The sequence below is a fragment of the Monodon monoceros genome, unplaced genomic scaffold (assembly GCF_005190385.1).
Source record: "Monodon monoceros isolate NGI ecotype Baffin Bay Population unplaced genomic scaffold, NGI_Narwhal_1 Super_Scaffold_18, whole genome shotgun sequence".
Classification (NCBI taxonomy): Eukaryota; Metazoa; Chordata; class Mammalia; order Artiodactyla; family Monodontidae; genus Monodon; species Monodon monoceros.
The window spans coordinates 47,700,731-47,725,647 of record NW_021703774.1 but is presented as its reverse complement, the minus strand read 5'-3'; the positions used below and the strand labels follow the sequence as shown (position 1 = coordinate 47,725,647).

At 35.2% G+C, this 24,917-nt stretch overlaps 1 protein-coding gene across 2 annotated transcripts in view; it reads left to right on the top strand.

Moving 5' to 3' along the window:
• Positions 1-24,917, top strand: part of XPR1 (xenotropic and polytropic retrovirus receptor 1) — a 197,598-nt gene that overhangs the window by 97,352 nt on the left and 75,329 nt on the right. For both annotated transcript variants that reach the window (XM_029228318.1, XM_029228319.1), the window contains exon 3: positions 16,144-16,245. In XM_029228318.1, coding sequence (XP_029084151.1) covers positions 16,144-16,245 — 102 coding nt within the window. The remainder of the gene's footprint in view (positions 1-16,143; positions 16,246-24,917) is intronic.

Here is a 24,917-nt window from a genome sequence, read left to right as displayed (position 1 = left end):
TTTACTGTTTAATATATAACATTGATATTTAACACTTGTTATTGGACTGTCTTATTAATTAAATAGTATGGGGAATGCTATTACAATTAAATCATTCTCTTGACTAGGCTTAGTTGTTTTTTATTTTTTAATTGGTTTGCCTTCAAACCCTAGACATTTTGAATTAATCTTTTTTATTTTGAAATAATTTTAAACTTCCAGAAACATTGCAAGAAGAGTACAGAGAGTTCATGTATACCCTTCATCTAGTTTTCCCTGATGTTGACAGCTTCCTTAACCATAGTGCAATTATCAAAACCAGGAAATTAACAAGTTGGTACAATACTGTTGAATAAACTACAGACCTTACTGGAATTCTACCAGATTTTCTTTTTGTGTCCTTTTCTGTACAAGAATCCAATTCAGGATCCCACATTACACTGAGTTGTTTGTCTCTTTAGTCTCCTTCAATCTGTAACATTTCTTTAGTCATGACTTTGTCACTTTGATGAATACTGTACTTTGATGAGTTATGGTTTTTTTTTTACAATATCTCTAGGTTTACTTTTGTCAGATGTTTTTTCGTTAATAGATTCAGATTATGCCTTTTTGTCAAGAATACCACAGAAGTGATATGTCCTTCAACAGTACATGATGTTGATATGTCGTATTTTATTGGTGATATTAACGCTGATTACTTGCTTAAAGTGTCACCCAGTTTCTGCACTGTAAAGCTACTATTTCCCCCTTTGTATTGATAAATATCTTCCTGCTCCTCAAACTTTTGCCCACTGATCTTAGCGTCTGTGGGTGGGTCTTGCCTGCAACAGTTTAATACTGTGGTATTTGCCTGATGGTGAGTTTGTATTTTTCTCATTCCTTCTACCTTTATTAATTAAAATTCTTCTATAAGGGAGAGTTGCCCTTTCTCCCACATTTATTTACTTATTCAATTATTTATATCAATATGGACCTGTGGATATTTGTTTTATTCTATGAATTATCATTTATTCTATCATTTACTTTATTGCTTTGGTCATTGGGAACTTCTTCAGGATGGTTTCTGTGTCATTTTGACATCCCCCAATCCTTTTGTGAGAATTTCTTATTTTTTATCACAAGATATTCCAAGGTCATCTTGTATTTTCTGTGCTCCAGCCCTGGAATCAACCTCCTTTCCTAAGAGCCCTGACTCCTATTAATTGGGGAATGGTACTTAGAAGTCAAGATCTGAGTGCTGGGTGTTCTCATTGTCATTAGAGTATCGTTTTCCTATACTCTGACAGCAGATAGAGCCAGGAAGTGTGTGTGTGTGTGTGTGTGTGTGTGTGTTAACCCTTGCATATATACGTATCTATACTGCTATATCTATCTATGTATATATTAACAACCATGAGTTCACACTGATATCTCTGATTCTACTCTAACCCATAAGGTTCATTGTAGCTTTTTCCCTTTTCTAGCCCCCTAAGACTTAGTTCCCTTATATCCTTTCTCCTATTCTGTGCCTGAAATTTACCTGATACTCCTTGTCCCAAGAGATATAGACTATTTACGGTCAATAATTTAATGTGTTAAATATGTTCATGAGATTGCAGCAATTCAGTCACATCTTTTAGGTTCCACTTTTAATTCTAGTTCTTTTGCTGTTTCCATTATAGCTGTTAGTTACTTCCTCCACTGAAGTCTTGAACGCCTCAAGTCATCCCTGAGGGTTGGAATCAACTTCTTCCAAATTCATGTTAATGTTGATATTTTGACCTCTTTCCATTAATCACGAAGAATGGTGAATCGTTTCCAGAAGGTTTTCAATTTACTTTGCCCATATCCATCAAATGAATCACTGTCTATAACAGCTGTAGCCTTACAAAATGTTATTTCTTAATACTAAGACCTGAAAGTCAAAATTACTCTTGATCCATGGGCTACAGAATGAATGTTGTGTCAGCAGGCATGAAAACAACATTGATCTCATTGCACATCTCCTTCAGAGCTCTTGGGTGCCCAGGTGCATTGTCAGTGAGCAGTAATATTTTGAAAGAAATCTTTTTTTTTTTACTGAGCAATAGGTCTCAATAGTGTGCTTAAAATATTTAGTAAACTATGTTGTAAACAGATGTCCTGTCATCCAGGCTTTGGTTGTTCCATTTACAGAGCACAGGCAGAGTAGATTTAACATAATTTTTAAGGGCCCTAGGATTTTTGAAATGGTGAATAATCATTGCTTCAACTTCAAGTATTCTGCTGCATTCACCCCTAATGAGGGAGTCCCCCCATCCCTTGAAGCTTTGAAGCCAGGCATTGACTTCTCTCTAGCTGTGAAAGTCCTAGATGGCATCTTCTTCCAATAGAAGGTTGTTTCTTCATCTACACTGAAAATCTGTTGTATAGTATAGCCACTTTCATTCGTTATCTTAGCTAGATCTTCTGGATAACTTGCTGCAACTTCTACATCAGCACTTGCTACTTCACCTTGTACTTTAATGTTATGGAGATGGCTTCTTTCCTTAAACCTCTTGAACCAAAACCTCTGCTAGCTTCAAACTTCTGCAGTTTCTTCACCCCTCAGCCTTCATAGAGTTGAAGATTTTTGAAATGGTGAATAATCATTGCTTCAACTTCAAGTATTCTGCTGCATTCACCCCTAATGAGGGAGTCCCCCCATCCCTTGAAGCTTTGAAGCCAGGCATTGACTTCTCTCTAGCTGTGAAAGTCCTAGATGGCATCTTCTTTCAATAGAAGGTTGTTTCTTCATCTACACTGAAAATCTGTTGTATAGTATAGCCACTTTCATTCGTTATCTTAGCTAGATCTTCTGGATAACTTGCTGCAACTTCTACATCAGCACTTGCTACTTCACCTTGTACTTTAATGTTATGGAGATGGCTTCTTTCCTTAAACCTCTTGAACCAAAACCTCTGCTAGCTTCAAACTTCTGCAGTTTCTTCACCCCTCAGCCTTCATAGAGTTGAAGAGACTTAGGGTCTTCCTCTGGAGTAGGCTTCGGCTTAAGGGAGGGTTGTGGCTGGTTTGACCTTCTTTCCAGACGAGTGAAACTTTCTCCATATCAGCAATAAGCTGTTTTGCTTTCTTATCATTCATGTGCTCACTGGAGTAGTACTTTTCATTTCCTTCCAGAATTTTTCCTTTGCATTACAGTTTGGCTAACTGGCACAAGAGGCCTAGCTTTTGGCCTTTCTTGGCTTTTGACAAGCCTTCTTCACTAAACTTAATTATTTCTAGCTTTTAATTTAAAGTGAGATGTGTGACTCTTTCACCTGAGCACTTAGAGGCCATTGTAGGGTTATTAATTGGCATATTTTCAACATGGTTGTGTCTCAGGGAATAGTACAGCCTGAGGAGAAGGAGAGAGACTGGGGAACAGCCAGTTGCTTGAGCAGTCAGAACACAAGCAACATTTTTTTTTAATTTAATTTATTTTTTATACAGCAGGTTCTTATTAGTTATCCATTTTATACACATCAGTGTATACATGTGAATCCCAATCTCCCAGTTCATCCCACCACCCCACCCCCCGCCATTTTCCCCGCTTGGCGTCCATACGTTTGTTTTCTACATCTGTATCTCTGTTTCTGCCCTGCAAACCGTATACACAACATTTAATGGTAAAATTTGCTGTCTTATATGGGTGCAGTTCATAGTGCCCCAAAACAATTACAACAGTAACATCAAACATCACAGATCACCGTAACAAATATAATAATACTGAAAAAGTTTGAAATATTATGAGAATTACCAAAATGTGACACAGAAACATGAGAGCAAACGCTGTTGGAAAAATGGCACCAATAGACTTGCTCAATGCAAGGTTGCCACAAACTTTCAATTTGTAAAAATGAACTATCTGCAAAGTACAGTAAAGCTAAAATGAGGCATGCCTGTATTCTGCTGCTGTTGGATGGGATGTTCTGTAAGTCTGGTTTGACTTGTTCAAATCCAATGTTTCCTTCTTGATGTTCTGTCTGGATGACCTGTGCATTGTTGGAAGTGAGTTATTGAAGTACCCTACTGTTATTGTATTGCTTTCTGTTTCTCCCTTAGATGTGGGGTCCAACCCCTTCTCTCCTCTGGGTGAAGCTGGGAATTGGAGTTGGGAGTTCCCTCCCCATTGTCTGGTGCTTGACCAGGGGTGGGGTTTATGGCGAGAGTGTGTCTCAGCCTTTCCTAACGATTTCAAGTGGGTGATGTGGGCATTTTCTCCTTCACTTGGTATGTGAGAGTCACTCAACTAGTTTCTGGATTTCTTTCAGAGGAAATTGCTCTGTGAGTAGCTATAGATTCAGTGTGTCTGTGGGAGGAGGTGAATTCAAGAGTTGCCTATGTTGCAGTCTTGGACTAGAACCCTCAATCCATGTTTTCTTTTAAGACAGATGCAGCTATAAAGTATGCTTTAGTTGTTTAGGTGGTAAATTTGTCTATATGTAATTAAGAGCCCAAACTGTGATTTTTGGATCAGAAATTAGGTAAGGATGTTTCTTTAATTGAATATGTTCTTTTCTCCTCAAGAAAATAGAAACTTTACCACCTTCCATTACCAAGCCTTCTATTTAAACATATAAAATCACTAACCTTTTTAAAAAATTGATTTTAGTAGCCAGTTTATTTCCTTAATTTAATTGCTTTATATACTTTTCCTTTGTTATCTCATCTTAGTGTGATTCTGGAATGCATTTTTAAAAAATTTTCTATCAGTCATTGGAATAGTCTTTATCAGTGGCTATTTTTCTGTTCTAATTTGAAGAATACTAAACGGTCTCAGAATATAGAAGAGGAGGGAAGCATATAAAATTCTGGCTTTGAGTTAATTGGAGCTAAGAATTTAATTTTTTTTAGTTGATATGTTGCTATGAAATCAATAAAATTTGGGAATATTAGGGAAGCTTTTCAACAAAGATGTAATTTATGGATCTTAAAAGATTAACAAAGAGTACAACATACTTGATTTTTCAATAATTTTTTGTTAGAAAGCTGTGTGGCCTAGCTTTTTATATCTGACTGGAATATTGATGTTATGTCATTATAAATGCATTCTATCTTTAGCTACCTGCCTGCCACTTCAGAGGGAAATGAGATAGCTACATAACTGTCGTTCTTTGAAAGCTTTATTCTTGGAATAAGTAACCAGAGTGGTTATAATTCTCATGGTTCCTTCTTGTATTCATCTTTGTAAAAAAAAAAAGAAGACTGAAAATTCAGTTAAACTAATACTTCTCAGGTAATCATCAATCATCAGATATCTTGTATTTGGTTTGTTTATAGTAAACCCAGTCTTAATAATATATATGACCTGTTCGTTGCTTTACAGAAGTGAAAAAACTATGATTAGTAATAATTCAGCTAAAGGTAGATTTAAACTACATAGATTTGATTAATAAAGTGGCTTTAAATAATGGCATATACTTTCTAGTTATGTGAAATAATTAGGCTAACAGAATTAGCAAGTGGAAGTCATTCAGTAAAGAATAGATAATTCTCTTAAAAATATTATCTATATACAAATTAGCATTTTGTCATGTTGGTTAAATGAAGGAACAGTGCTGGAAAAAAGTTATTTTTTATTGTCTTTTAGGGGAATCCATTTCTAGATCTTCCATATATACTAATTCCTGAAATTGACTTGCCTAAGTAATTGCCAGGCAGTTGTCCAGGATTTCCCTTTCAAATGGTCTTTCTCTGATTTTATAAAAGAAAGGCTTGTTTATTATTAAATCTGAATAGCCTCTCTGGCCCCCAAACAAAGGGAATAGTCTGAACTACTCAAATGGTGTAGATGTTGAGAAAGTGAGTGATTAACAGGGAAACAAATCTTTTTGAACTCAAATTGTTTTCATTGAAATTGAAGAATGACCTATTTGTTACCTTATATATTATTAAAACTAATTTTTAACAATAGATCCCTATGCAGTTTTTGGAAAACACTTGGAAGGAGTTCAAAGAATTGACATTGCTACAACATACTTTTATTCCAGTCTACTTATTTATGTGAACAAGATTTCTCAGAACTTACATCTATAAAATGAAGAATAAGGATAGCAATGCCTCTTAATTGTCTCACTCTACAATATTCTTAATATTCTAGCAAATAATGTAATATTCATCATTTTAGCAAATAATGTAATATTTATCTTTCTAGCAATGAAGTAACATTTATCAATGGATATGTGAACTAATTGGGAGAAAAAGCTTTATCCAATTAAAGATGAAATTTATTTGCAAATTGCCAATAGCATTTTACTTTTTATATCTAATGTTTACCAAGCTTATTACATGTTTATGTTGTATTGATGTAGTATGTTCTAATAATAGTAATAATAGCCCAATCCAGAAGAAATTTTAATATTTGAGCTTTATGGTTCAGAAAGTTTTTGTATTTAAATTTTCATTTATATACATTTAACGGCTAGGAACTATAATAAGATAATAAATGACTTTCAAATCCAAAAATATATTAGGATAAATTTTGTAATCTAACTAGAATGGAAATACAAGTTCAAGAAGAAAATGAAATGATATAAAATTTCCAAATGTTAAAGAAGAGCTTATTTATGTTTTTGATAATGAATGGATGATAGTTATCATATTGCTATGGCATTTAAATTCCATTAGCTATATTTAAAACAATGTCATATTAATTTAAAAGGCAAATAATTATAATGTGTCACAAATTTCATTGTTTATAACATTTAAATGTGTTCAAAATCTTTCGTCATAACTTTAAAATATTCAAGATAGTGTTTCAAAAAAGTTTTGCTTTACCACTGAATTATGCCCTTGTTGGAATTATTTATTGCTATTTCATATATTGGTGTTTTTTGACTAGCAGACATTAGGTAAGCATTCATTGGGGTTGATAAATAGTTCCAATTATATCAAAGCTAGTGCTAATGAGATTAATTTCATCTCAATTATATGTCACTAATGTGAATTAAAAGAATTTTTTGTTGTTGTTCTACCAGGACTATTTAAAGAGCACATTTAGTTAGATCTTATATGATGAAATGTCAAGGTAGCTCAGAAAATCTTGTTTAGGACCACTTCAGCTTAGTGGGATTCAGAATCATTTTGCAGAAATTAACAACTTTAATTGCAGAATATGAAATTTGGAACTTGAGGATGACTTAGAGATTTCCTATTGAAATGCCCTCATTTGTCAAAGAGAAAACACAGAGCCAGAGAGTCACTTACTCAAGCTAATACAGGGAGTACGCAACAGAGTATGCAACAGAACCATATCCAATCTGTCAGTAAAACCTATAGATTTTATCTCCAGTATCTCTACTGAGTTTCTGTACTTCTTCTCAGGCTCCAGTGCCCTCACCCTTGTTCAGGCAATCATGATCTCTCATTTGATACCCACTGTACTAGATCTGATTAGTCTCCCCACATCACCTCATTTACAAACCATATCTGATCACAATTATTCCTCTGCTTAAAATCCTTCAAAGATGTCTCATTGGTCATAGGAAGAAGGCTAGTCCTTTGTTCTGCAAGGCCTGACTGATCAGGCCTCTGCTTGCCTGTCTAGCCTTAACTGCCACTACTGTCCCCTTTGCTCCCTGGATTCCAGTCACACAGGCCTCTTCAGTTTCTCAAAAGTACCATGCTCGTTTCTTTTTACAGTATCATGTTATATGCTGTTCCTGCTGCTTGGAATGCTTCTGCTGCTCTAGCGAATGCTTACTTATCTGCCAGATTTCATCTCAAATGACACTTTCAGAGACTCCCACACTGCCCCTCCCCCAGTCCTTGCAGACTAGACTGGTCCCACTGCTGTTTTTTTCTCATCTTTACTTTTTTCTTCAAAACCCATACTACACTTTGTATATTTGTGTGAGTATTTGATTAAAGTCTGTTTCCTTGGGTAGAGTGAGGGCAGAGTTTATGTGTATTTTGCTTATCATTATATCCCTAGCACCTGCCTCATTGCCTGGTACATGCAAGGAACTTAATGCCTTTTGAATGAATGATGCCCGATTAGTTCTATTTCTACTTCACCAATGATTTTAGAGTAACATTTTAGTGTTTGAAATCTTCTTTGCCATATGCTTTATATAACTTACCCATCTGTTGATGAAGTAGCATTTGGGAAAAAATAGAATTTCAAGTTATTTATTCCTAATTTGTAAATCACACTTTAAAAAAAAAACTCAGAACACCTTTTTTTTTCTTAAAAGCATGAAACCAATAGTGCTAAATGTTCTTCCTATATTTGATGGAACCTAGTCACATGTTAATTTTTATTTATTAGCTGTCTTCATTTATGTGTAGTTTTTGAGAAACTAAGGAGCCATAGAAACTATTGCATATGGAGTGTAATAAAAATGCAAAGAGATGGTGGTAATATTAAAGTTTGTGCCTCTCAACCACAGAATCATATTACTGGAAATTGTAATAGATATTCTTCACCCCCTTCCCCATCCTCCCCCAGCCATTCCCCCTCCACCCCCAAGAAGGATTGTGTTCTTGTAAATAACTTTAGAAACACAGTATACTACTTCTCCTTCTTGAAGAATAATAACAATGTTTGTTAGCATAGTAAAGCTTCTTTTGCCTTAAAGCAAAGTTTCTCACCTTTGGTGGCGGTGACATTTTGGGTTGGATAATTCTTTGTTGAGGAAAAGGGGAGAAAGAAGATGATATACTGAGTATTATAGGGTGTTTAGCAGCATCCATGGCCTCTATCCACTAGACTCCAGTAACACCCTCTCAGTTTTGACAACCAAAAATGCCTCCAGACATTGCCAGATGACCCCCAGGAGACAAAATCATCCCCAGTTGAGAACTACTACATTAAAGGGATCAGTTTAACTCTAGACTCATATTTCCAAACTTATTTGAATTCCTTGAAATTCTTCTCCTTCTCCTTCATCTACATACCTAATGTCCTGGGAAATGCTATTTTAAATTATCTTTTAGTAAAGCTAAACTAATTCTACCTTTTTCTTCTACTTTTTTAGACTCCCCCTTAAAACTCTTCAAAACTTTCCATTGCACTTTGAATAAAATTCAGACTCCTTAACATGGCCTTCCTGCATGTAAAGGCCTTTGCCTACTTCCCTAACCTTATTTCCTATCACATCATGCTGTCAGTCCCATTGTGACCTGCTTTCAGGTCCTCAGGCACCCGAGTTTCTTTCCTAATGTGCTGTTCCTTCTGTTGGTAATCATTTTGCCCTTGCTCTTCCTTATCTTTTAGGTTCAGGTTTCAGATTAAATGTCATCTCCTATGGAGAGGTCTTTTCTGACCATCTCTTACCCTGCCAAAAAGGATAGTCATCCATCCCAATACCTACCTTCTATCTCAATACCCTGTTTGTTGCCTTCACAATACTTTACAGTTTGTAATTATTTGTTTATTTGTGTGGATTTTTTTTTTTCTGCCTTAGTCATTAGAATGCAAACTCTGTGAGGGCAGGAACCACATCTATCTTGTTCATCATTATATATTTAGCATTTAGCACAGAGCCTGTCATCTAACAGGCACAATAATTATTTGTTGAATAAATAAATAAATATGCTTTAATTTATCAGTGTGTTTCTTTTATAAGGTTAACCTTGGAGTTAAATTATTTTTATTGAGATATAATTCAGATACCATAAAATTTCACCCTTCGAAAGTGTGTAATTTAGTGGTTTCTAATATATTCTAATATATTCACAAGCTTGCACAACCATCACCACTATCTAATTCCAAGGCATTTTCATCACTCCCCATTCCCCCTTCCCCCAGCCCGTGCCAACCACTAGTCTACTTTCTGTATTTATGGATTTGCCTGTTCTGGACATACCATATAAGTGGAATTTTATAATATGTGGTCTTTAGTGTCTAGCTTCTTTTCCTTTGCATAATATTTTCAAGGTTCATCCATGCTGTAGCGTGAAATACTGCTACATTCTATCTTATGGCTGAATAATATTTTTTTATATGGATATGCCATGTTTTGTGTATCCATTCATCAGTTGCTAGACACTTGGATTGTTTCCACTTTTTGGCTATTATGAATAATGCTGCCATGGGCATTCATGTATAAGTTTTTGTTTTCACTTCTCTTAGGTATATACCTAGAAGTGGAATTGCTGGATCATATGGTAGCTCTATATTTAATTTTATGAGGAACTCCCAGACTGTTTTCCCAAGTGCCTGCACCATTTTACATTCCTACCAGCAGTATATGAGGGTTCCAATTTCTCTTCACCCTTGCCAACACTTAATATTGTCTTTTATTATAGCCATCCTACTGGGTATGAAGTGGCATTTTTGTTTTGATTTGCATTTCCCCAATGACTGATGATGTTGAAATGTGCTATTGGTCATTTGTATATCTTTTTTTGAGAAATGTCTATTCAGATCCTTTGCCCATTTTTTAATTGGGTTCTTTGTCTTTTAATTGTTGAGTTTTAAGAGTTCTTTATGTATTCTGGGTATTAGATTCTTATCTGACATATGGTTTGCACATATTTTCTCCCATTCTGTGGTTGTCTTTTCACTTTCTTGATAGTGCCCTTTTATACACAAAAGTTTTTAATTTTGATGAACTCCAATTTAATCAATATTTTCTTTTATCACTTATGCTTTAGGTGTTTTATCTAAGAAACCATTGCCTCATCTAAGGACATGAAGATTTATGCCTGTTTTCCTTTGAGAGTTTTAATACTTTTCAATTTTATATTTAAATCTTTGATCCATTCAGACAGTTTTTGTATATGATGTGAGGTGGGGGTGCAACTTCATTCCTTTGTGTACAAATATTTAATTGTTGGAGTTTTGTCTTTTTAAACTTTAATAAAGAATCATAATTTTCTCAAAATTATTATGAAACAAATATGTTTCATTTTTACAGTTAAAAAAAGTAATGTATGGAGCACATACTATGTACCAGACATTATGTTGGGCATAGGATCTGTAAAGATAAAAAAGATAATTCTTACCTTCAGCCTCTCACAGATCTGGAAATTAAGAAACTTGAAAGTATTGATAGTAATAAAAATGTGAATGGAACATATAAGATATTTGAAGAAGTTACTAGTGGTTTTAAAGAATTGGTTTTTGAGAGATTGCATGTGAAAATAAGATGACATGGTAAAAAATAAAAATATTCCTGAAAATTGCTGTAAAAAGCACTTGATGGTGGTTGCTATGCAGTAGGAATATTTTACCTTGATTAGTACTCATCCATAAATGCAAGGTAAAGATAAGACCATAACAGAAATGACAAAGAAATCTCTCACTCATTCTCTCTCCCCCTCCTCTCTCTCTCTCTTTAGTATAACTGAATGAATTAATATTTATTTAGCTAAGAGCAAAGGGTTCTTTACAGCAGTGCTCTCTGAGTCATTCTTTGCCAATTCTGTGTTTTTTCTCACCCCTTTGTCTTCCTTTTTTTCCCTCTTGATGCTAATCTTATATTTGTTGATATATCTTGCTAAGCTTTGCACTTATTTACAACAGCTTTCTTTGAACTGAGTTTAGTCTTTTGTGACTAATTATTGAGTTAATAGTTTTGTGACTAATTGACATTAGGACATGTTAGATTCGTTGTATTAGTCTGCACGGGCTACCATAACAGAATACCAAAGACTGGGGGCCTTAAACAACAGAAATTTATGTTCTTAAAGTTCTAGAGGCTTGAAATGCAAGATCAAGGTACCAGCTCTTCTGGTAAGGCCCTTCCAGGCTTGCAGAGGGCCTTTTCGCTGTTTCTCACATGGCCTTTACTCAGTGTGCACGTGCAGGGGAGAGAGGTGGGGAGGGAGGGAGAGGGACATCTCTGATGTCTCTTCCTCTTCTTATAAGGACAGGAGTCCTTTTGGAATAAAGCCCCACCCTTATGACCTCATTTAACCTTAATTACCTCCTCAGTGTCCTATCTCCATATCCAGTCATATTGGGATAATTTGCGTGGAGAGCACAATTCAGTTCATAACACCCATGTAACACATTGTAGTCACTTTGATATTCTTTATTTTACAATAAGAAAGTACAGTTAGTCTCTGTAAAACTTACATTGTTGCTAGAGGGGGTGAAAAAAAAACCTTACATTATCTAGGCTCTCTACACCTATATTTCCTCACCTATACAACAAGAAACTTGGACGAGTTGATTTCTGAATGCTGAAATTCTCTGTTCCTTCAATTTAGTTACTGATTTCTAATATTATTCAGCAGATAGGTTTTAGGAAGCATCTTATAATAGAAATTCATGTTCTGTAAATCAGCATTCTACCAACTCATTACTGAAGTGAAAGTCTTAGTCATTCTATGTACCTCTAAATTCTGACATAGATATTTTTTTCAACAAGCTATGCTGGTTAGGTTTTTACTATATTCTTTTAAACTAGCTATGCTGGTTAGGTATAATTTAAAGAATTGAATGTGACATGTTTCTTTTTTCTTCCAGTTAATAATACCTTTTATTTATACAATAAAGTTTATCCTTCATAAATACATTTCATTGTAATGGATACAATAAATACAACATAATAAGTGTAGACAGTAAAATGTGAGAATCCCTCTCATACTTACTCCTCTTTCAAAGGAGTTAACCACAATTAACAGTTTAGTATGCATCCTTCTAATCTTCTTTCTATGAATGTACATATGAATATTTATATTTTTTCATAAATGAGATCATACTGTATATATTCTGTTATTTAAATTTTTTCCTCAGCATTGTGTCTTGGGATTTTCATAAATACCAAGATATATGCATATCATATTTAAAATGGCTGCATGGTGTTATATAATGTTATTGTAATTTATGTAACTGTTCCCCTTTTGTTGGATATCACTTTGTTTTCTTTATCACTATTAAAAGTAATGTGCAGAGATTCCTTTAGAATATACTTCCTACATGTGGGATTAAACACATTGAAAATTTTGATAGTTACTGTCTTCCTAAAAGGCTTTACAGATTTACATTCCACCAACTGGGAGTGATAGTGTTCATTTACTTTCACCACTGCCAAAATAATACTACTATTTTAAAATTGCTTCCAATCCGATGGTTGAAAAATTATATTTCATTGTTTTAAAGTTGCATTTATCTGATACCTGGAATGTTGAACATCCTTTCACTTGTACACTGTATATTTTTCCATAAATTGCTCTAGTTTACCCATTTTTCTTATGGAGTATCTTTTTAATATTGATTTGTAAGAGTTTTGTAAAATATATTTTGCATGTGAATTCTTTATTTTAAATGTTGCAGGTATGTTTTCCCTGTCTGTTGTTCATCTTTTAACTTTGCTTGTGGTATCTTTTGATATGGAGATTTTTCATTTTGTGAGAATATCAGTCATTCTCTTTATCCTCTCTGTTTTGTGTACTGTGTAGGAAGCTTCTTCATATAGAGTTATTTAATTTTTTGTAGTATTTTATGTTTCTTTAACTCCATTTGGAGTTTATTTAAGTGGGTAGCCAATTCACCCAACCTTACTTGCTATGTAGTCCATTCTTACTGACTTGATACCATTTTATCTCAATCTAAATTTCTGTGTTATGCCGATCTATTTCTGGACTCTCTATTCTCTTCTTTTTGTTGTGTTTTCCTAATTTCTTTACCAATAGTGTACTTCTAATTACAGTAGATTACTGTGTCTTTTGAAATCTGAGATGACAAGAACATTTTCCTTCATTTAATTTATTTTACACAGCTATTCTTGCTACTTTTATCTATAGTTTTTTTCCTCTTCTCTCTCTGTTTACTATTACTTCTTAGTGTTGCTGTAATCTTACTCTACCCTCTTCTGATTTGTGGCTATTAAGTTATATGTGAACTAGAAAACTAGATAACAGACTGCTGGTATTTTAGATAAAATAGTCTCTAGATCGAGGAAATGAAGAATTCATATGACATTGATTCGTGGGTAGAATGTTCATGCTTTAATACATAAAATTTATTGCACGCGTTTTAGTTTCTCAGAGTCTTAGATTTTTTGTTGTTTCTAGGTTCTTAGTAATATTTTGAATAGTTGATGTTGCTGAATATGCAACATCATATAGAAACATTCATATATGTTAAAATTATTTTTTTAATTGAAGTATATAGTTAATTTACAATACTGTGTTACTTTCAGATATACAGCAAAGTAATTTAGTTATATATGCGTATATTCTTTTTCAGATTCTTTTCCATTATAGGTTATTACAAGATATCGAATATAGTTCCCTGTGCTATACAGTAAATCTTTGTTGTTTATCTGTTTTATATATAGTAGTGTGTATCTGTTAAGCCCATACTCCTAATTTATTCCTCCCCTGCAGAATTATTTTTTAAACAGAAACTACATTTAAATCACTTTGAGGGACAACTTTCTTTATTTCCATCATTTTATGGTAATGAAAGTTGTCTGTTAATAGGGAAACAAAGTAAATATGACCAAGCCCACTTTTTGCTTTGGGGTTTTCTTCTCTAACAATATAATAGAGAACAAAATTAAAATTAAAAAAAAAAGAGTAGGTAAAGTAGAGTAAGATTTACTCTTATTCTATATCAACTAGAACCAGATGTATTATAAGAGCAGCATCTGGAGAATTTCCTGGCTGTCCAGTTGTTAGGACTCTGTGCTTTCTCTGTGGGGGCCCGAGTTCAATCCCTGGTCTGGGAACGAAGATCCTGCAAGCCACACAGCGTGGTCCCCCAGCCCCACCCTGCCACCAAAAAACAAGAGCAGCATATGTTACCATGGAGCATCTTTAACTCAAGGTCAGCTTTAAAAAAAGCTTTGACCTGCTTTATGGTTTGGAATAATAATTCTCACTGGCCTTGGGCAATTATAGCCTTTATTGTACCTAAATTGCTAAGCTTACATGAGGTACTTAAAGTAGCTGTCCCTTCTTTACTGCACAATCAGTAGAATCCTGCATTAGCTGTTCAGTTCTAAAGCATAAGAAATAGAGAAGTAGTAGTACTATTTTTTTTTACATTTGTATATTCAAATTAAATGAATAGATTCAACATGCTTTTTTAAACTTCGTTTTAAGCTTTTGTTTTCTTTAAAATATCTCTGGTACTATGAGTTTGTGTGTATGTGTGTTACATATTACTTAGGGAAATACTGTTTCTCTTATTACTGGACAGGTGAATTATTTAAGGGTTTCCAGGATTGCACTAAGATTTGGAGCATCTGAGGGTTGTAAAAGAACCTGTACTTTTTGTAGACATTTCAAGCTTAGAGTGCCCCAGAGATCCAGAAATAGGGTAGTTCTAAATTATAATTAGCATCTGGAGTCTAGTCAGAGCTTACTTGGGCAAGAAACATACCCTTTTTAGGCTTGGGGTTCCTGAAGCTATATGTATCTATACTACGAGATTCAGTAAATCAATATGCTATATGACAGCTCACAAAGTGGATCCTGCCTGCAAAGGTATATATTGATTGGCCCACACAGTGTTTTTAAAATACCTAGATTTATGGCTTCTGACTGAAAAATTGGAAGATCTGACAACCTGAGCAGCAACTAGCTAGATGGACTTGTGCTCTCCGCTTCACCAGAATCCATACCACTACTTATCCTGAATGTGTCAGTTGCCATTTGTCACCATACTTGTACAATTACCCACTTACTTAACTCATTTATGTTCCTACCCAGCAACTGAAGGTTTGGAATATCTAATTTATAACTATCAGTCTACATCTCTTTCTCTGTGTCTGGTGCAGCTAAGGTAAAAATGAGTAGATAGCAATTTAATATAGTTAGAACAATCAACTCATTTTTTCCAGAAACACATTACATATTCATGTCTTCATTATCTGTTGCATTTTGTGAATGCAGTACTTAATCCTGAGATACTTTATTTACTCTCTGCTGAATCCTACTCACTTCACCTCCCAGCACCTAGTCTCCCTTGATCACCTCTGCAGTAGTGTCTTCTGAAGTCTTCTGAACACGTATTTTGTCCACCACTATAAGTTTATTATAGTAGAGATTTAGAAAACTTCATTCAATTAAAAAATAATTGTGTTCCTGTGAAGAGGCCTTTGATTAGCCTTTTCTTAATATAGTTCACAGTTCATTTTTTTCAAAGAAATACAGATATTGACATTCGAAGACTAAGAAAGTAGTAATTTAAATTTTTATTTCCATAGTTTTCCTAGTTGGCCTTTGGACACTAAATTTTAATACTGTTTTCCTTGCTTTCAGTTACAGATGAGGACACAGTAAAGAGGTATTTTGCCAAGTTTGAAGAAAAATTTTTCCAAACCTGTGAAAAAGAACTTGCCAAAATCAACACATTTTATTCAGGTAAGTAGTTGTTCGGTACAATATATAAGAGACAATTTCTGCTGCTAAGGAAGTAGGAACTCTACCATGTCATTGTTGAAACTTCTGATCATTTTAAAATTGGGGCTTTTCTTACTATATTGCAATTAAAGGATATTTTCTTTAGCTGAGGTAGGAATGCATCTGGTACTTCACTGTTTGAGCCTTATATGGTCATTGCCTAGTTCTCTTGCAGTTGCAAGGATTTCAGGACCTCATTATGACTCAATACCTTGAGCTTCACTGTGGCCCAGTCCAAAGCATTAATGAGTCAGAAACTTGGTTTTATCATTTCTCTCAGAGCTGAATGACACAGTTGCAGCTTATTAATTATGTCACTTTTATGCCTTTCCTTTGTGTGGAACACTCATATCTGTCTCTCTAGGGTATGGTCTCCAGAGTAGCATCTACAAGATGCTCTTGAGAAGAAAAGAAAATATTAGAAGAAAATATTAGAACTTCTGTTTATTTATGTCTGACCCTTTAAATTGTTGTTTTTTATATATGTTTACTCCCCTACTCCTTTAACATCTGTTTTTTCATTTCATAGAGCTCACATTTTTTGACTACCTCATTCTGTTCCATTTGACCAGGCCCCTCCCAGAATTACTTTCATTTCCATCAGTCCTTGAGCTTTTAATCCCTTTACCCTCATTGCCTTGTGTTGATTGCCTCTGCCTGGCAAAACTCCAACCGTGGACCAGTCCAGCCTTTTACCTTCTTCATGCCTACCCCCAGGCTGCTTAGGACAGCCGGGGGAAAAAAAAATCACAGCAGAACAAATTTGAACCACTGTAAATTCATTGTTGCATTCTTAACTATGTTCTCAAAGCTGCCTGTGGATCCTGATCAGTGCCCTTTTTCATATTTCAAAGTGCTTTTCTAAACCCTATGCCATTCTCTTGAATTCTCTGACCCAAGCATCTTCCCCATCATGTTCATTATACCTCCTACTTTACAAATAAATATAAAGGCCTTCAATTCCTGTTGGTGTGTAATACTTATGCAGATCTGTGCCACTCCCCTCCCACCAAATACCTATAGATATTCTTACCCTTATTTATTTTCCTCCAATATTTGTAGAAAAGTTATACCTCTTCAGTCTATGGCAAATTCTATAACTACTGACTGAATTTCAGCTCCTGGAGACTTTGTTCCAGAAATTATTTCCTCTAAGAAAATAACTTTCCTCTAACTTCCCTTTTCAATGGATTAGTTTCCTTAGCAAGTCACTCCCTTTAAACAGAAAATAAGTAAATAAAAAAGGAAGCAAGGACTTCCCTGGTGGTGCAGTGGTTAAGAATCCGCTTGCCAGTGCAGGGGGACGTGGGTTCGAGCCCTGGTCCAGGGAGATCCCACATGACGCGGAGCAGCTAAGCCCGTGCGCCGCAACTGCTGAGCCTGCACTCTAGAGCCCGCAAGCCACAACTGCTGAGCCCGCATGCCACAACTACCGAAGCCTGCGCACCTAGAGCCTGTGCTCCGCAACAAGAGAAGTCACCGCAGTGAAGAGTAACCCCCACTCGCCACAACTAGAGAAAGCCCACGCGCAGCACCAAAGACCCAACACGGCCAAAAATAAATAAATAAATTAATTTTAAAAAAATTAAAAAAAATAAATGGGATCACCTTATCTTGAAAAAAAGGGAAGCAAATATCTTAACTCTGTGTTCTTCTTCTCATCTTTCATTTATGGCTGGATTTCTTCCTAGGCAGAGGAAGTAGTTTATGCAAAGGCACAGAGCTGTGAAAGGGCATAGCATATATGCACGTCCTTTTCACTATGTTACAAGCACCTAGAAGGCAGAGACAAAACAGAAATATTATTTGAAACCATGCAAATGCATAGATTTTCAGCAAGGGAAAAATGTACAGAAGGAATTAACAGTGTTCAAGGACAAAAATAATTTCGACAATTAGGAGGTAAGAGGATAAAGAGGAACCAGCAATGTAGACAGAGGAGAGGGCAGCCATATAATGTAGAATGAGGAAGAGGAGACTAAAAGAGGAAGGCATTTGCAGTGGAAAGAGTATTTCGACTGAGAAAAGTCTATTGGGTATGATCTAAGGTTGTAAATGAGAAATATAAAGGTCAAGTTTATTAGCATTTTTCTTTTACTATGATTGTTCTGGGAAGGATCTCTGAACCCAACTCTAATTGGATAAATTCAATTACAAAAAGTAGATAAAGCTTCTTGATTTACAAAGAAAAATATCTGCTCTTAACAATAGATACATACTTTATATATTTTGAGTTAACAGTAAAAAATACATACAAATTATGACCTCATTACACAGACAGATGTGTGTGTTTTATATGTTTGCATGCATCTGTATATGTGTGTATGTGCAATATATTTGATTAAAAATATTTTCTCATGAAACAATACTTATTCTTACTACTTATAATATATTCTGTATTCTCTAATTGTTACTATTTGATTTTTTAAATGCTGATTTATGATACACTAAATTGCTTTCATGATCTCATATTGAGTTACAACCCTCAGTTTGCAAAATGGTATTTTAGACTTGGTTACTTTTCAAAGATAATTTTAGGCTTTCTACTATTAAAAATTTGGGGGCTATGATTTAATGACTTCCTTTCTCTGTGCTTATTGGCAGAGCCATTAGGGCATGTCTCTTGATGTCATCAAGGAGTAGGTACAAATTGGTAGTCTTCAGACTGACTTTTTGCCAGGTCAGGAAATGATGGGTAATATGAAGACATGATTGACAGAAGTAGAATTGGTGCTTGTCCTAGATTGTGTCATTTTTCTCCTTATTTAGCCACTTTCTCCATGGCAGATTGTCTTGTATACTACAATCCTCAGATACTAGGGCACATGAAGAACTATAAATAATATAGGGGTGAGTTCATCTTATAAACCCTACCTCCACCCAGTTACATCTCACAGATTATTTAATGGTCAGTTAAAAATGGTTATTTTTTAGGTGAGATATAGTATTGACTGAAACCTTGAAGTACCCCCTGCCCAAATGCTATAAAAGCTAAACCAACAAAACAATGAATACTACTAAAATATGGATGTATTTATTTTCATAAAAGTCTATTACCTATCAATTACATTTTGGATTTTTGAACCTTATTATTTTTTTTGAAAACGTTTACCATGTAACCTTCCTTGGCCTCTACGTACTTACTTGTAAAATGAGCAAATTGATTCCCAGCCCTCTGGGATTTCACATGTAAGGAGTCAGAAGCTATTTTCAATATTTCACAAAACCTAATGTAAGTTATTTTATTGTTCTTTTTTTAATTACATATTTTTTGGCTAATAAGATATAGGTATTCATTTAGATTTATAGATAAAATCTTCAAACATTTGAAGACCATGGGAAGAGAGGGAAATTTTTTAAAGGAGGTATCCTTTTGGTGATAACATTGCTGATCACTGACCTAGAGTTCTCCCAGGTGTCTTCTCGCACTGAAAATGGTATCAGTCAATACAAACTGAAGGTTGTAGTGCTAGAAACTATTTTTTATGATGACCAGTAATGTCCTTTTCCATTGGGAGTACAAATTACTTCATGTCACATCTTTCTCTTTTTTCGAACCAGTTTGCTTTCTCCCTCCATTCAAAATACTTGGCTTCTAAGCAGTATCTCTATGCACCTACATTTTTTTTTTTTTTTTTTATTGCGGTACGCGGGCCTCTCACCTTTGTGGCCTTTCCCGTCGCGGAGCACAGGCTCCGGACACGCAGGCTCAGCGGCCATGGCTCACGGGCCCAGCCGCTCCGCAGCATGTGCGATCTTCCCAGACCAGGGCACGAACCCATGTCCCCTGCATCGGCAGGTGGACTCTCAACCACTGCACCACCAGGGAAGCCCCAATGCACCTACATTTAAAAAAAAATCTTAGACTACATCTGTTGCTTTTAATATTCCACAATTAAAACAGGCAAGCCCTTTTTATTGGTTGGAATATTTTAAATATCTAAATGCTTTTTCCTTTGTTTCTAAAGGAAATAATTTCAGGGTTTTTATCTGGCTTGTCCTAATTTTTGACCTCAGTTTTTATGTTAGGAACTCATAACACTGTTATGTGCTTTTCCTTTCTTTACCAAAAAGGAGGGAGGAAAGGAAGGAAATCACAGTAGTGTTATTCATAAGTAGGAAAATAATGGTAATAGAAACAGATTTGTTTCTTGGCTGTAAAATATTTTCAGTCTCCATGTAAATGTAAGACCAATTGGATAATAGTTACTCAAAACTATTCCTATTATACAGTTATTCCTGTAATCCTATTATACAGTATCTTGCTATATGTTTACTTTTCTTTATTCTTATTGAATTTGAGGCACTGTGTAATAATGAAACATAAGAAACTCTCTCACTGAAATACTAAATGTTCATTTCACAAGTGATTATATGTATCTAGTACCCAGAACTGTGACTTAATGGCTAGTTTTGTTCTTTGCTTATTCATGTGTTAAAATGTGGATTAAATACATTTAGTTAAGTAGGGTGACCATAGGTTTGTAATATTGTTTAAAATTCTATTGTCTTAGCGTTTCTTCCTACATCATTACAACAAAATCAGTTACTTTTTTTTAAAAAATATTTATTTATTTATTTGGCTGCATCGGGTCTTAGTTGTGGCGTGTGGGATCTTCATTGTGGCATATGGGATCCTCTGCTGCGGTGCCTGGGCTCCTCTCTAGTTGTGGCGTGTGGGCTCCAGAGTGTGCAGGCTCAGTAGTTGTGGCATGCAGGCTCTCTAGTTGTGGCATGCGGGCAGCATGTAAGATCTTTGTTCCCCAACCAGGGATCGAACCCACATCCCTGCATTGGAAGGTGTATTCCCAGCCACTGGACCACCAGGGATGTCCCCAGAATAAGTTACTTAAAAGCTATTAAAGGATGGGAGGTTAGGGGAAGTTGGGGAAGTGAATTAAAGCAGCTAGAGTGGCTTGCTTTCTTTCTAACACATCTGATGAAAATTAAAATTACAATTATTTACGTTCTATGCACAATAAATGTTGCTTTCTTCATTTTCTTTAAAAAAGTGATTGGGGCTTCCCTGGTGGTGCAGTGGTTGAGAGTCCACCTGCCGATGCAGGGGACGCGGGTTCGTGCCCCGGTCTGGGGGGATCCCGCATGCCGCAGAGCGGCTGGGCCCGTGAGCCATGGCCGCTGGGCCTGCGCGTCCGGAGCCTGTGCTCTGCAACGGGAGAAGCCGCAGTGGTGAGAGGCCCACGTACCACAAAAAAACCCCAAACAAACAAAAAAACAAAAACAAGCCATGGGAAACCAACCTTTTCTTTGTCTTTTCTTCTTTCTTTCCTCCTCCTTCCCTCCTAGCTTTTCTTTTCGTTTCTTTCTTTCTAAGACTGAAAGCATGGGCAATGCCCATAGGCATTGGGTAACAGGTTTTTAGGATGGCATCTTCACAAAAAAGCAGACTATCATCTAAATTAGTGTTCTTTTAAACAATTGTAGGTTGCAACCCAATAAATGACTCACAGGGTCAATAAGTGACCCACAGGGGTCAGCACATTTTTTTAAAATATGAATAGAATATAGTAGAATGGAAAATATCAGAGTACATCTAATATATTTCTTTACTAATTGTATCTTTAAAAAAATTTATTTAGTTGTTATTGTAGAGTTGTACAACATACTGTGGAAGCGAACATGAAGAAGCATAAATGGAAACATTTAAATTTGCCATATCCTCTTGGAGGAGTGTGTTCGGGAATGGCTGTGTGGGGAGTAGGGAGAGCTGGAGTATGGTGTTCTAGGACAAGGGAAAAACCTACCCAGATGTGTAATGCATTAAAGCCCATGACATATTTGGGGGTGAGGAGGATAACAAATAGTCAGCTGAGGCTGGAGTTGTAAGAAAATAAGGAGTGTTATTGATTAGAGAGAAAAGTGGAATGGAAGAATAGGATGCTATTTTCACACATGGAGGTTTTAGACTTAAGTATTTGAGGTTGTCAGAATTTCAGGTAAGAACTCCAGAAAAAGCTGTGTAAAAATAGGATGTAATGCAACAAGATTAACTATCTTGAATCACCTATAATGGGTCAACATTCTTATAAACTTACTTTGTATTTCAGGTAACAGTGAAATCCATAAATTGAATCAGAAAGATGATAACATTGAAAGACAATAAAAGTATTCTAAGACATTAACTTTATCAAGAAATGTTCTTCAGTTGCATAACATGATAGCTTTACTATTTTGAAGATACCTTGTATTTCTAGAATAACTTTTCTAAAAGTAAAAATATGTATACAAATCTCGTTAAAACTAAAAAAGATCTTGATAATCTTTTTTTAGCTCTTTGAGGGACACATAGGTACTTTGAAAGTCATGAATTGTTATTGGAAATTTTTATCAAATATTTTATTATCAGTGTATGAGAGCTTATGGCATTAAACAAATATTATTAAGATAATAATCTGTTCATATTTAGAGTGACTTGATTCACTGGCATGAATAGAAATTGGAATTTATTGCCAAAATAGGCTGTTTTCATCAGTATTTATAAAATTGCTTAGGAATATTCATTTTTATTTTTTATAACTGTATTTGTAGATTTTCATTCATAGACCAAAATATGTTTTATATACACATTTAATACCTCTTTTTAGGTTCTGTGCTGTTCCATGTATTTGAGCTTTTTGGAGATCTAACTTTAGAAAACTGAGGTATCATTGCAAAATAGACTTGGACACTTGGTGTCAAAAGCAAGACACTTGATAAAAGATTATCAAGATCTTTTTTAGTTTCTCATCCTTTTTAAACCTATGCCCCTTTGATAAGTTAAAAAATCTCACACCATAACTGTAGTAATATTGAATTTTTTTTTCAAGTAACATATGCATTATCCTCGACACTCCCACATAGAGATTCTCTTTCATTATGCTCTTCTAGACAGTCGTGCCTTAAGGAAGAGAATCACTAGTTTAAAGAAAGTAGCAAAATACCCTTGAAAGTTTTATTTTTCCTTATTTCTACATAGGAACTTGGATTACTAGAGAGAACTTTTTTCCTACATATCCATTCATTCATTCATTCAGCAAACATGGATTGAACCTGCTATTGCAAAGATGAAGATGATAGTCCACACAAAAAAAGTGTATGTGAATGTTAATAGCCGCATAATTTATATAGTAAAAAGACTAAAAACAATCCAAATGTCCATGAACTGATGAACATTTAAACAAAATGTGGTGTATCCATACAGTGAAAAACAGTTCATCAATGAAAGGAACAAACTACTGATATGAAAAGTAGTTTCATACAAAATGAATGAACCTCAAAATCATGCTAAGTTAAAGAAGCCAGACAGACACATAAGACTACATATTGTATGATTCCTTTATATAAGGTGTCCAGAAAAGGCAAATCTGTAGACAGAGAAAGCAGATCAGTGGTTACCTGGGGGTGGGAGTGAGGATCAACAGCCAGCAACCATGACAGAAGTGTACGAGGTAATGGAAATGTTCTAAAATTGGATTGTGGTGATGATTGTACAACTCTACAAATTTACGAAAAAATCAACAAACTTTATGCTTACAGTGGGTGAATTTTATGGTATGTAAAACATACCTGAAGAAAAGATATTAGGGGCTTCCCTGGTGGCGCAGTGGTTGAGAGTCTGCTTGCTAATGCAGGGGACACGGCTTCGAGCCCTGGTCTGGGAGGATCCCACATGCCGTGGAGCAACTAGGCCCGTGAGCCACAACTACTGAGCCTGCGCATCTGGAGCTTGTGCTCCGCAACGAGGGAGCCCGCGATAGCAAGAGGTCCGCGCACCGCGACGAAGAGTGGCCCCCGCTTGCCACAACTTGGAGAAAGCCCTCGCATAGAGGCGAAGACCCAACACAGCAAAAATAAATAAATTAATTGATGGACTTCTACCCCCAACATCTAAAAAAAAAAAAGGATTTAAAGAAAAGATTAAAAAAATTGTTCATCATGAAAGATGAGGATTATAGAACCATTGCCCTCAGAGAGCTCACAGTTAGTAAATAAAGCAAAAATATAAACAAAGAATTATATGCAGTGTTCTATGTATGCATATATGTAGTCCCATGAGAGCCTTAAGGAGGGAGCTTCAAATTGTGACTGAGAGTTGTTAGACAAGAAGAATTTTACATAGAAAATGATATTTATGATTAGCCATGTAAAATGAGTAAGGAGTTTGCCAGACGGAGAGGCTGTTTGTTGGCTTATTGATGGCATACAGGTTATTTTTCTATCCATTTTTTGGGGCTTCTTACATTTTTAATATCCTTGTACTGAAAGATGTAAATAATTACAAAATTTATGTATTGACAACTCTGGCTAAGGAAGCTAAACAAATAGCAAACTCATGTATTAATGTTTTAACAACAAAAGTTGATCATTCATGCTACTTAGGATATCCTGGCTTTTCGATCTTACTAAATTACCTGAGGCTTTTAATTAGCATAGTAATTTATAGTGGACTTTGGATAAACCTTCACATTCTTTCATTATATATGTGTTTGTATTTGTGTATAATATTTTTGCAAATAGCTATGAAGTGGTTGGGACGTAAATACTTAAGTTGTTTGAACCTAACTACTTAATAGAAGTGTTTGGTATATTTTTCGGCCTAGGAGCATCATGAAAAAATTGCTGGGATGTAAAGT